Source organism: Phalacrocorax aristotelis, chromosome 1, assembly GCF_949628215.1.
Source record: "Phalacrocorax aristotelis chromosome 1, bGulAri2.1, whole genome shotgun sequence".
Taxonomy (NCBI): Eukaryota; Metazoa; Chordata; class Aves; order Suliformes; family Phalacrocoracidae; genus Phalacrocorax; species Phalacrocorax aristotelis.
Genome location: NC_134276.1, coordinates 59,849,125 through 59,862,080, shown reverse-complemented (window position 1 = coordinate 59,862,080; position 12,956 = coordinate 59,849,125). Strand labels below are relative to the sequence as shown.

At 37.5% G+C, this 12,956-nt stretch overlaps 1 protein-coding gene across 2 annotated transcripts in view; it reads right to left on the bottom strand.

The window, feature by feature from the left end:
- The window catches only part of PCCA (propionyl-CoA carboxylase subunit alpha), a 293,304-nt gene that overhangs the window by 236,448 nt on the left and 43,900 nt on the right, over positions 1-12,956 (bottom strand). For both annotated transcript variants that reach the window (XM_075090133.1, XM_075090123.1), the window contains exons 5-6: positions 8,405-8,518; positions 6,831-6,884 (exon numbers count right to left, since the gene is read on the bottom strand). In XM_075090133.1, coding sequence (XP_074946234.1) covers positions 6,831-6,884; positions 8,405-8,518 — 168 coding nt within the window. The remainder of the gene's footprint in view (positions 1-6,830; positions 6,885-8,404; positions 8,519-12,956) is intronic.

The following is a 12,956-nucleotide window of genomic DNA, read 5'->3' as shown; positions in this document are numbered from 1 at the left end:
GAACATAGACATTCCATCACTATAAAATACATTCTTAAAATGCAGGCAAAAAACAGAAGCAAATAAGGAAACATTTTTTTGTTGAATTCTAAGCTGAAGCTTCATCCGTCTTGCCACAAAAGTAAATTAAAGTCCACAGGGCAACAGGAGTTCTTATTTCAAAGATATATCATCTCTTAACTGTTCAGGTCTAATCCAACTCCACTGGTATCAACTGGACATTTAAAACTAATTTGGAAACAGAGAAGGACATCACATTTGCAAGGTTACCACACTAGTTTACACCAATTATACTAGAACAGAACAAATTAACAAATCGCCCAGCTCCGAATGGACAAGAGCTCACCTTGCCCAGACAAGCTTGCCTGCACCATTGCAAATCAACAGTGGAATAAAAAGACAGAAAGTGAAAGGAAATGGGTATTGCAGTTGTGGAAACAGAGCAAGAAGTTTTTATTCTCACAACCAGACACAGCAACAGTAGAAGAAAGAGGACAGAACAAAGCATTTCAGAAGCAACGTGAAGGATTCCTGTAAGCCTGGAAATAAGTGCTATTGCAGTGACACTGCATGTCAAGAAATAATGAATTTTTACAAATCAGGATTCCACAAATCCACATCTGCAGAACTACACAACCTAATATGCATGCCAAAGTGCTGCTGTTGAAAGGCATCTCATGGGAAATATTAAATGACTTATGTTAGTCCAGATAGGCAAAAATCACTAATATATGCACAGCATTAAATCATTCCAGAAGTCATGCAAGCCCACAGTTTATCCACTGAGAGTCTCAAGTTGCCAGACATTACTATTTAAATCAAGAGGTTTTGCGTTTGTGTTTTTTCTAAGAACAGTTGCACATGTTAAAGCTTTCAACCTAAGCCACTTTAAGAAAATATGTAGCTTAAAAAAACACAAGTTAAAAATAAAGGCTTACTCCAAGTGAAAAACAAATACAAATAGGTCAAGACTACCATGTCAGATGAAGTTGCTTGATCAGGAGATCCAAAAAAAACACCACACTAAGGTTATGGAGTTTAGGCAAAAGGCTCAAAAGGAAGGAGAGCATTTTTGTCACAGATTACGCAAATCTTTGGCAAAACACCACACTGCATCTTCAAACACATGCACATAGGTAATACACGTGCATAGCCACAGGTCTTGTGACTTGAGATTTTTGGTTGTTTTTTTTTTTTTTTTGGGGGGGGGGTTGTTGGTTGTTTTTTTTTAAAGTTTAAACATAAGCCTAAACTTGAAAAAAGTACTCTTGCTATATACAGCAGTTGCTCAAGCTAAAGATTTGGAATTTGCAGCAGAGTAAAACTGGCGTCAATTTGTTCTGTAGCATAGGTGTTTTTAAACAGGACGCTGAACGTAAGCAATCATATGCTTTTAGCAAAGGTGTACGAAGTTTCCTACAGTAAAGGAGTAACACTGCCTTCCTACTTTCACACTAGGAAGTGTCTAAGCAAATAGTTCAGATTACTCCATTTCATTTTTCTAGCTCACATGCACTGGCAGAGGACTAGAAATGTCTGATAAACACTGCCCACGATTTAATACGTTCACTGTTTGTCCCTCCCGCAGACTTCACACAACCTGATACCTGTGATTTAGATTTTTTTTCTATTAAAGAAGTTTACCTGGGATTAAATACAAGAATACAAGAAACATCCAGAAGCTTTCTGCCTCAGAACAGTAAGTAGTCACCCAACAACACTACAGGCTCACAGGCAGAGCTCTTCTGGGGGGCAAATTGGTGACCCATTCACCTAGACAAGTACATTGCCTAACCTTTATCACCCAGTAGGGGCATAGTCTCCACCCTCCATCAAAGCACCTTAAGCCACCACAGGCTGCTTTGGTAGGCGATGACATACCATGCATTGCAGGACAGAGTAAGAAATCCACATTAACAGCTGTCTACCCGCTCCTTGAAGGACGCAATCTCTGCCATAAGCAGCTTCTTGACACCAAGCTTCCAAAGCTACCTTTTTTCATCCACCACTTTGCAATTTGGAAAGCACAATGCTAACCAGTCACATGAATTGCCAGGTAGGAAGCCAATGCATGTGGGTACAACATGAGAACCACACCAAATGCTTCTCAAAAAACTCCGTTGAATAATGATAAGAGCACTTCACAATTTGCTTACAAGTAACAAAGCTGTGCACAACAATTGTAAGGGAACAATGCTGCCATTAAGAGTTTACATTTTAAAAGGTGACAATCCCATAATTGGCTGTGCATAGGGCTATGGATCCACCTGCACAAAGTTCTTCACAGGTCAGACGTATCCCCTTACAGAGGATGACATATGTGGTTCTTTGTTTTACCTTTTCCATCTCAAACTTAACAGCCATTTACAAACATGTGATCAACCATTTCCATATATATTGTTTGCCCATTTATTTCAGACAATACATTGTTGGGGTTTTTTTTTAATTCCACCAAGAATGTTAATCTAGCTTCAAAGGTAAAGAGAAGTAGTGCTGGCTGCTTTGTTCTCCCCTTAGTCATGCCGAACAGTAGTTGCTAAAAGAGCACAAAAGATGTATAAAAACAGGTTCCACTAGGAACTCCAAACAGGTCCATATCTTCTCCTTCCAAAATTGAATCCTTTTGTCACACCATGTTTAAGGCTTCTATTGCAAGAAGGGGACTTTGGCAGAGTGTAGTGGCTGGCTTTTTTTTTTTTTTTTTTGCATTAAGAAACAGCATCAAAGCTGCATTGTAACCTTGATTCTTACCATTTTAAGATAATTTTATGCACAAATTCCATAAGTTTTTTCGGGAAAATACACCATAATGCACTACCTATGGAAAGTAGGAACTCCATCATTTACCTACGTAAAAGAGGCCAAAATACACTTAAGATATAAATTTGGAAACCGGCATTTTTCATACTAGACTTTGCAAAGGAATAGTGCTCACGTAGCTGATTTTTTTAACAGTAGATTCCCAAAGGACTTGTGGCAGAGGGGGAAGGGGAAGTTCATTTGTATTTTTCTTTTCATTAAAAAGGGAAAACTGATCCTATTGTGAACAACTGCAACAACTGCAACATCAAGTCACCATGCATCAAGGTTTAAGCTTCTAATCATTATCAAGAAACAAGAACACACATAACCAACTACAGGAGTAAGACTCCTACTTGCTGCTAACGTCAGCTAGACCACAGGAAGAAGTGCTGACTCTGGAATAATGACTGCACAACCGAATCGCATGCTTGCTTTCTCTCACTCTTTTCTCCCCCACTGCCTTCTTCACCCAGGTAAAGGGGGATGGGGGGGAAATAGAGTCACTGGGACCATGGGCTAATCCCAAAGTATTCGACATGTGGAGAGACCTCCCACCACAACAGCTGTCCTGGAAGTTTCTAAGCAAGGAAAGGAAAATAGCAATTTCGAAGACTTATATCTTTCAATGACAGGCCAACCAAAAGGCTCATCTTAGTCCCAGGGCTTTCTCCTTGCCAAATTTGAAATGCCTGTTGCAGACAATAGAGGTGATAGAGCTTCTCAGAAAGGGTCTGCATTAATTTTATATAATGGGAAACACTAAGGAAGCTAACCTGAAGGAACAAATTGTTCTTGCAGCTCTGCATAGCAGCTGGCAAAAGATACTAGCAATTCTCTTTTTTTAATGTGGCAATAGATTTCAACCGCACCTTTGGATTTATGTCAATACTGAATATCATGCAATTCTTCCTTGAAGAAAGCAAAATGCTTACATGCAGATATATTTGCATTAACTACAAGTAATGAGTTATGCACTGAATTTTACAACTTCAATGTGCAGATCATTTATATAAAGCACTGCAAGACTTCCAAGTTGGATAGCCCAAGTTTCTGAATTAAAATTAGAATGCAAAGTAAGAGTCTAAGGAGCTACATTCACTCGCACAAACCCACCTTTTGCTATTCTAGATAATAACTAATGTTGCCAGCATTATCTTAGAAGTTTTTCAAAAAATTTCATATTAAAATATCCATCTTTAAGAAACTGACCATAGGGTTTAGGAAATCTTTGGCAGACTCACTTGATATAAATGCCATGGATCCCTCATCTGTCAGCCATCAACCACAGCAAATGCACGTGAAGAGGGGACTGAATGCACCAACTTTTTTATTGGATCACAACGAAGGACATACCAGATATTCACCTACTGACTGCTTTTTGGAAATTTTGTTTCGGAAACAATGGATCATTTACTTGCGCTCTCCTCATTCTAAAAAAGAACAAAATTAAGTTTCTAAAGAAGAAAAAAATAAAGACTAGTAATTTTCAATACCCTAAATGTATCCATGAAATTCTTCAGAGGGACTGTCTATAGCTGTGTGCTACTCCATGAATCATTTTGGCAATAATGAACAAAAGACATGCTTTTGTTCAAATCACACACAGTGGGATTACATGTGAACTGACCCTCCATGTGTTAATTGAAGACAAAGCTTTGCTTTGAGCTCATTACCGCTGTTACAGGCAGATTGGCAAGTTTAGAAAGTTTAGTGTATTCTCAGTTTCTGAATCTAGGTAGTTTGTTTTAAAAGTACAGACATGAAACCTGGGCTTATTTCCAGGTGTGCAAGTTTCATCACTACTTTTGGCACAAAACAACAAAATAGTGTATGTGTAAAGAGAGGAATAGGGAGAAAGAGAACAAGAACACGTTTGGCAACTTCACAAAGTTTTTTAACATTTGTTACAGGCTTTAATTCTTCTTACAATTAAAGCAGGCAAGTTTTCCTCCTAAATATATTACTCTGTCTTGGAAAAAATATAAGCAGCCCTCAGTGATAAAAAGACAGATCATTTCACCGATTCTCACTAGGGGTTTGATATTCTAGAGCCACTGACTCGAAGTGAAGCGTGGTTATATCTTAATTGAGACTTTAAATAGTGCATTGCAGAAAGCAAAGCAGAACTACCTTGTTTCATTATATTTTTAGAGAACAGAACACACCAGGTTTCTGAAACATAGTCAAAAGCTATTTTGAGACAGTAGCACCAACCCAAACTTGAATACGTTTCTAGTCACCACATTATTTCAGGAATTCACTGTTCCAAGGATTTGTGTGAAAAGATGAAAAATAGGAAGGGAGAGGGGATCTACCGGAATGTTCATACTTCCTCCATTTTTGCTTAATCCTGCCAGAAAGCGTTCCAGATTGTCATGTCACCAATATCATAAGTTACATCACCAAATAACAACTAGATTACTAGGAAATGCAACCAGTTTAGAGTAAACACTATCAAATTTCAAACTCTGGCAGTAAAATATACAGCAAAATAGCATAAGCAAGCACTTTATCATTAATTTTTTTATTATTAAAAATCCAGGAACTGCCAACTAAAGCCAGTTATTGTGCTGGCCCAATCCAGCGGGAACACAGTCTGTTATAAATTAACCCAGGAATCTTCTCTCTAAGAAGAGGCTCTGGTACACAAAGCAGAACAGTAATAGAATGTTGCTAGACTGCATGAAAATAATGTGTGAGAGTAACCCAGATTTGGTAATTCCTGGCAAATGCCAAGTGTTTAGAATTCCTTTCAACTTTAACACCACCACCACTCAGCAACTAGGAGGATGTATTCGGCATCATACAGAACCTACACTTGTTTTTATTTGGGGGGTTTTAAAAAAGCACAGCAACTGAGAAGTATAAATATTTGAGATTTCATTACCAAATAGTCTCCTTGATGAGCAAGTGGTATTCTCTCAGATGAAACAAGCAACTAAATAGTAAAGGTCTATACTAAAATTAAAACTCAAGCCAAAAGGGACAGAAGTCAAGGAAGAGATGTGGAAACAAGAGCTATTCCATAAATGCTAAGAATAAAATCCATCATTTTATAGCATCGCTTTCCTGATCTGTGGTTTTACCCTGAATCAAAAAGGTGCAAATTACTCTCAAAAACAGCAAATTTATCTTACTGCCTGTAGAACAAGATGTTTTTTGACTATATGGTTCATTTACTCCATAGCTACGTTGGTAGCTGCAACAGCTTTTTACTACAAATTTCACTGAAATATGTGCTTGTCCTTATTCTCAGCGAAACCCATAGACACTAACACATGATCTGGAGTTACTACACATACCACACCCACTCAGGACGTAGCTCCAGCACTGTGAATGTAATTTTCTCCTCCTAGCGCTGCTCAGATTTATAAGCAGCTGCATGAAAGTTTTTGGAAAATAATCAGTAAAAAGGCCATATATCAGTTTCGGTGATATACAAAATCCCCACTGAAGTGAAGAGGTTGTGAATAATAGTTTTTATTAATTCAGACATGAAGTGAAAACAGCACCCTCTTGACTCTCTTTGGTCCTTTCCGAGAATGCAGCTCTATGATACACGACCTCCAGCAGAGAAGCCAGTTTTTATACAGCTTTCTATTCCCATCCTGAATGTGTAGTTCAGCACCTTCTCAGGGCTGATGATACAGCTGTTCACCAGCTGTGCTATGAATCACCAAAATGATCACTTAAAGCCAGATACTTTTAACCTAGATCATTTCAGTGACCCAGTTTTACAGAGCAGCCTCATAAACAGTACAGGCACAAGTGGAAATGCCAAAAGGTTCCTACATCCTTGGTAAAGTTCTTACAAACAAGCACCTCCCCTTTCCCAAACAAAAACACAGGCTGCAATTACACCCTCAAAATGCAAGCAATCCACATGCACAGAAAGCACACTGAAGTCTCCTATCTTAAGGTATCTTTGAGATCTACTTTGAATGGATATCTTGATTCCTCAGATACCTTGCAATGAATATATGCCACCTAGCACATCATTCACAGCCAAGCAAATAAAAGTAACTTACCAAACGTCTAGCAAATTCTTTATTTTCTGAAAGAAATCCATATCCTGGGTGTACCTTGACAAAAAAAAAAAATCAAGCTTGTTGAGTTCTGAAACCAGGCACAAAATTTGCTAGCACTTTTTCAGACACTAGGGAAGGTGAAATATACCACAATACATTTAAATTAGTTTAATACCTTAAACTGTCTTAACACACTGATTTATCTGTCCTAAGTCAAGCTGTAAAGACTTGCTAGTTGAACTGCCATTTCTGAAATAAACGTTCCTTACTTGGCTAGGGAGAAAGGTGCTGTTTGCAGAGCAATGGACACACTAGTCCCTTTAGTGTTTTGCCTTCTGCTCTTTTTAACTCCATTTTGCCACATTTATCTCACTGCAGACTTCCACATATCTGCTCATTCACGGTCTTCTCAGTAACCACTATAAAGTACTCCTTACCCCAAAGTATTTCTAGCGCTGATCACAGTAGTGGCCTTAAGGTCCCCACAGTCATAAGCCTCCCACCTCTAGCGACCCTTGCTGGAGAACATAGTTTACTGTCTGATTAGTCTTAAGTCAAGAGTCCTTATGCGCCTCATTTGCTATTCACATCCCAATATACACCTAGCATAATTACTTGAGAGGACGGTGGGAAAGAGTTTTCATTTTACTTTTCACAACTCTCATAAGATTCTTGATCCAATATACTCTGACAGACAAAGTATAAGCCATTTTATTCCTCAAAAAGCCTAACCAATTGGGTTCCATATTCAGAAACTCAGAGGAAAAGAAATACATTTTTCATTATATGAAAATTTTTGACCCCTGAAAGTGTTATACCAAAACATCATCTTTGAAAGAAATTACAATGCTATTCTAAACTGTTCCAGAGTAATTAGTGTCGCTCATACACACCCATCAAATTTTATTTTAATAAATGCTCTGTGTACAGTCACTCTGAATAAATACATTTGTGTCACTGACAGAACAAAGAACATTAGGCATGTGAACATGACTACACATCAGTTTTCCAACCAATTCCTGTTAATCTTTGAATCTCTGGCCAATTTGATGGGAGAAAGGCAGAATAGCCCATATTTACACATATAAGGTAGCATGCATTTTGTAAACATTCTGAAACAAAAATAACTATGGGATGCACCATTTACCTTACCTTCCCACAAATAACATTTATATGATTTAGAAAGTGATTCAAGCTAAGTTTAAGCAAAAGCCTTTTTAGACACATTTTGTAACACGTTCAAAAAAGGCATTACGGCATATAAAGGGTTAGAGCTCAAAACTAATTGGGATTTTTTTTCCCCCAGCAAATTTGGAAATGAACTGAAGCTGCTCCCTGGTGTGAAAGCTGAATCCAGCAGCCACCTGCAGGATCAGCGACCAGTGCTGCCAGATGCTACAAAGCCTTTGATTTCCAGTAGCGATTTCGGACACATTTAACTCATGTGACATGAACTAACTGGAATAGCATATTCAATCACTTCCCCCCCACACCTTAAAAAAAAAATACAAACTCTGGCTTTTCTGCTTTCTATATATGAAACAGCTGCAGCAGATAGACTCATTCAGACTCACAGCTTGGGCCCTGGTTTTCTTAATGACTTCCATGATGGCATCCATGTTGAGGTAGCTTTTGCTGGTGGGAGCTGGGCCAACACAGACAGCTTCATCCGCCATTTTCACATGAACCTGAAGAGGCAATATTCTACATTAACAGATGCTCCCAGCAAAAATAATTACCATCATCCTGAAATATGCACACAAATCTAATTGTTTCAAAGATAATTTACATACCATAACCACTCTAAAATACACACTGAAATTACCAACATTGACATATAAGAACTCACACAATAACATGAAATCTCATTTCATTTAACTCCAAGCTTAAGTCACACTGAAATGTTTTATTTCAATAATATACTGAATATTTTGAATTTGATTAAATAAAATCATGACAAATATAATTTCAGCTTCCTATACTGATCATCTATATGTAAATTCAGGCTAAAAACTACTTTGTTACATGTAACCAGGGTAGTCTAATATCTTAATACTTAATAACAAACATTCATGACCAGTTCTAAGCAGGCTCCCCAGGAAGTTGGGGATAATTAGAGTGAATTGAATGAAGGGATGCAGTGAGTGTCCCTGCACAGCATCAGGTCAGCACCATGCACAAATTAAAGCCTATGACTGAAGAGTTCAATATCACTACACGTGAACCAGAAAATCTTGAGAATTATTTAAGCAGGCTCATGTTTGATTCCTAATCCATTGTACCCTCATTTATATGCATTTGCCAAACATTTTTAGTCAAATCTGAACTATACAAAAGGGACAAACATTTCCAACATTTTACCAGGAATAATAAAATAGCTAGGTTTGAAGTTAGAAGTCTACTTACAAGTCATATGCATGCTTCCCTTGAGGAAAAAGTTACAAAAGTTTAATTAGATTGGTCTTCAATGTGTTTTCAAAGTTCAGGATACTTTTCCTTTAAAAGTAAGATACACACAGACCCAAGAAACAAAACAGTTTTTCACCATTCTGCTCTCCTTTTGTAAGCTCCCTTTCATTATGTATTTAAGAAGCCATGCCATTGCTTTAACTGTGTAAGATTATATTAGCTATGTGTCAGTAAGCGCTGTTTATACTGACAGGTTGACATTTCCAATCCTCAAACTTAGAAGTTATTTTTATGCAATATTTGATATAATCTCCAGCATTTGAAACTGAAAATACATTGTTTAAAAAGGGTGTTCCTTAGAATATGAGTATTCACATATGTGAAATTTAAAGTATTCTTAGTTTATGAATGAGGAATTTTGTTCTTTGTGAAAAGGAGTTATATCTGCAAGTAGCATGAAGGCTGTTAAGTATGACAAACTAAGGTTAGAAGCACTGTAGCCTGCACATAGCATTGGCTCATTCAGAAGAAACAAGGCCAGAAAAAAAACTCACCTAGAAACTGTGACAAGCAGTAGTCAAAGAATATTTTGAGCAATACAGTAAGAAATAAATGTTTGGCTAAGTATTAAAAACATATATAATAAGCACAGAGTCACTTACTAAGAATTTTACTTTTTTCTTCTTTTTTTTACATTTTTTCTGAACTTTGCAAAAGTTAATCCTACCACCAGGAAGGAAAATTAACTTGCCACTTGGTACCAAGTTCCTTTCTGGGGGCATCTCTTACATAGCTTCTGAATTCGCTATATACTTGAGTATCTGAGTTCACACAACTGCCTGGAATTGCCACACATTTCACATTTGAATTATTGCTTCTTTAAAGTCACAAAGGTTTTATTTTACCACTACGACATTAACCTCACATTAAAAACAAAGCAAACCCAAAAAACCATAAGCACCAGCACAGACAATCATGCAGCAGGATTTTAATGCTTTTTAGTAAGTACACCTCAGCAATTTAAGTCGGTAATCTATTTTGATCGAATGCTATCAAGATTAGCCTGTCTGTCATCCTTCCTGGAGCACTAAGCACAAAAACCAGCATGGCCCTTAGATACCCTTATTTGCATGATTGAGTTATATGCTTGAAGTCGTTGTTTTGAATTCCAATGCAGTTTACATGTCTAAATAAAGTTACTCAAGCTTAAGCATAGTTAGGCATGTACAATTTACAAAACCAAAAGCTTCCTTATAGAAAAGGACTAACTTTAGTTAGCTATTTTTAGGTATCAAGAAGAAAAATCCCACACCCACATGCTTCTCGCACTGAGACACCAAGAGTCCTACTAGTAGCAGCCATAGAAGGTACTGTGAATCCATTGATTTTATACGTATCAGTCTTGCACACTTTTGCCCCCAGCATTTTTCTCCCCCCATTTGAAAACATTTGTTACTTCAACTCTTCAGAGTTTTGACTCTTCCTTTCCCACATGCCCCTGTAATCTGGCAAATCCATTTCTCCTTATTTACCTTACCGCAAGTCATTAGAGCTTTCTCTAGTTCAGTGTCAGTTCAGCCTTGCGAACGCTCTAATATATTACACGTGCATATAACGAAACAGCAAAACAGTAGCTATATCATATTCATGGTACCTGATACACTGCTACAGAGCCCCAAGCAAATCTCTCAAGAACAAGAATGTTTCCATTCCTCCCCACTAGTACAAAACCTCCAGATTTTCAGGTTCCAGTGACAGCTCTTCAATCTATAGACCCTTCTCATATATGCTTTAAATGAATAAACCAGTCCACATATAATCTGGAAGTAAGAGATCTGTTTCTTCTTAGTGATTCATGATGACATGAATTACTTTAATTTCTTACACAATGGACTGTAGTTCATGAAGAACACTCCAAATACCGTAACACAAATACACTACAGAATCTGCAATATACAGAAACATAATTACACTAACCATAACCACTAGCAAACAATACAACAAAAGCCATCATTTGAATCTACACTACCAAGTGGCACCTAATTGACACCACAATTCAGTAAACCTTTTCCTCTGCAAAAGCTGACTTATAATGCAATATTTCTAGACAGTCCAAAGAATACAGCAGTTCCCTTTCCTCAAGCACTACAAGTTTCAAATATATTTGTTTTCAAATCCAAGGGTTGCATAAGTGCTTGACTTAAATCACACAGTCTACGTATTTATAACTTGTCCCTAACTTACTACTGAAGCTAAAACTTCAGAAGTGTAGTTTCTCCCTTTTCTGTTTTAGTTTACAAAAACAAACGTCAACAAAACAAAGACACAAGTCCCAGGAGGTTCTTGAGGAAATGCAATTCCTTCATAAATATTAGAATTGACCCAGCAATCTCAAGCATGAATGAATAACAACAAAGGCTGGAAAAGCAGACAAATCTCAATATTATACCATTTAGCATGTTAAAAGTTTTCATCATATTAGGCTACCTGTGCCTCAAAAGATACATTTCAAGCAGCTACAAGGACCTGTTATGTTAGAGGATATGAACAACTGGAAATCATGAAAAGACCCATCTTGTGTAAAAGCAGTTTAATTTCTGTAAAAGTTGTGTATTTGAAGGAGTATATTTCATAAGGGCTAATTACATTGCAGCAACAACAGAAATAAGACACGAGATTCACCAAAACGTACTGAATCATCATTTTACAGAACCTCCACTTAATTAAAAAAACTACAGACTAAATTGAGTCATCCAAATCCCTGTATAGATTTGTTACACCTTTGAAAATCCAAACCCAAATCAGTAACAAACGTCTAACCAGCCCATCACAGCCCCCCAGCTCTGCACCTATGACAAATAAGATACTAATAATACTTAGGATTTAACAAGAAGTCCATGCAGAAGGACATTAGAATGAATACTCTTAACTAGTGCAACTACTTTTGGATTAAGGCACAAAGACAACTGGACACAATCTGAAGTACAACAATTATTTTATTGCACAATTCTTTGTGAACACATACAGATACAAGAACTAGCTCAAGTCCAACAAGCCTATTAAATCAGAAGCAAACTGCACAAAAATGGCCACCTGTTTCCAAAACCAGTTTAGATCCCACCAAAGCTAGGAGGCACCTCCATAGCAAGATACCCAAACCACTAAGTCCTGCCAGATCTTTACACAGGAACAGCTTAGGGTTTCTCCACCACATTTCCAGCAAACAGTCATGTAAAGCAAGGAGTCCATCAGGGCTGATTAGCCAGCATTTTCGACCTGGACTGGTTCCAATCACCACTCCAGGCTACAACAGCTCTCAGGGTGGAATGTGCAATAAAAGGGTAATAACACTATCAGCGATTGGTTTTGGAGATCCTTTTTCTACATTATGTTTCAGTATTTCAGAAGGATTTATAAACCAGGTTTGGTGCCAGGACTTGGCATCTAATCCCAAAAGATAAATATCCCCATAACCCAAAATTGTGGATATAAGCACCACAAAAATACTCAATATCCGCTTTGCAAGAGATAACCTGATTTATAAGGGCTGCACTGAATCCAAGCTAGTAAGTACCCAAATTACATAAACTACATTAGCTCTCCTTTACCCTGGGTGGCACACATACTCATTTGACAGCAGCATGCTCTTGCCCAGCCATACTCTGAATTTACTGAATTATTTCAGATGCAAGGTTGATTAAGGGGATAATAATAATT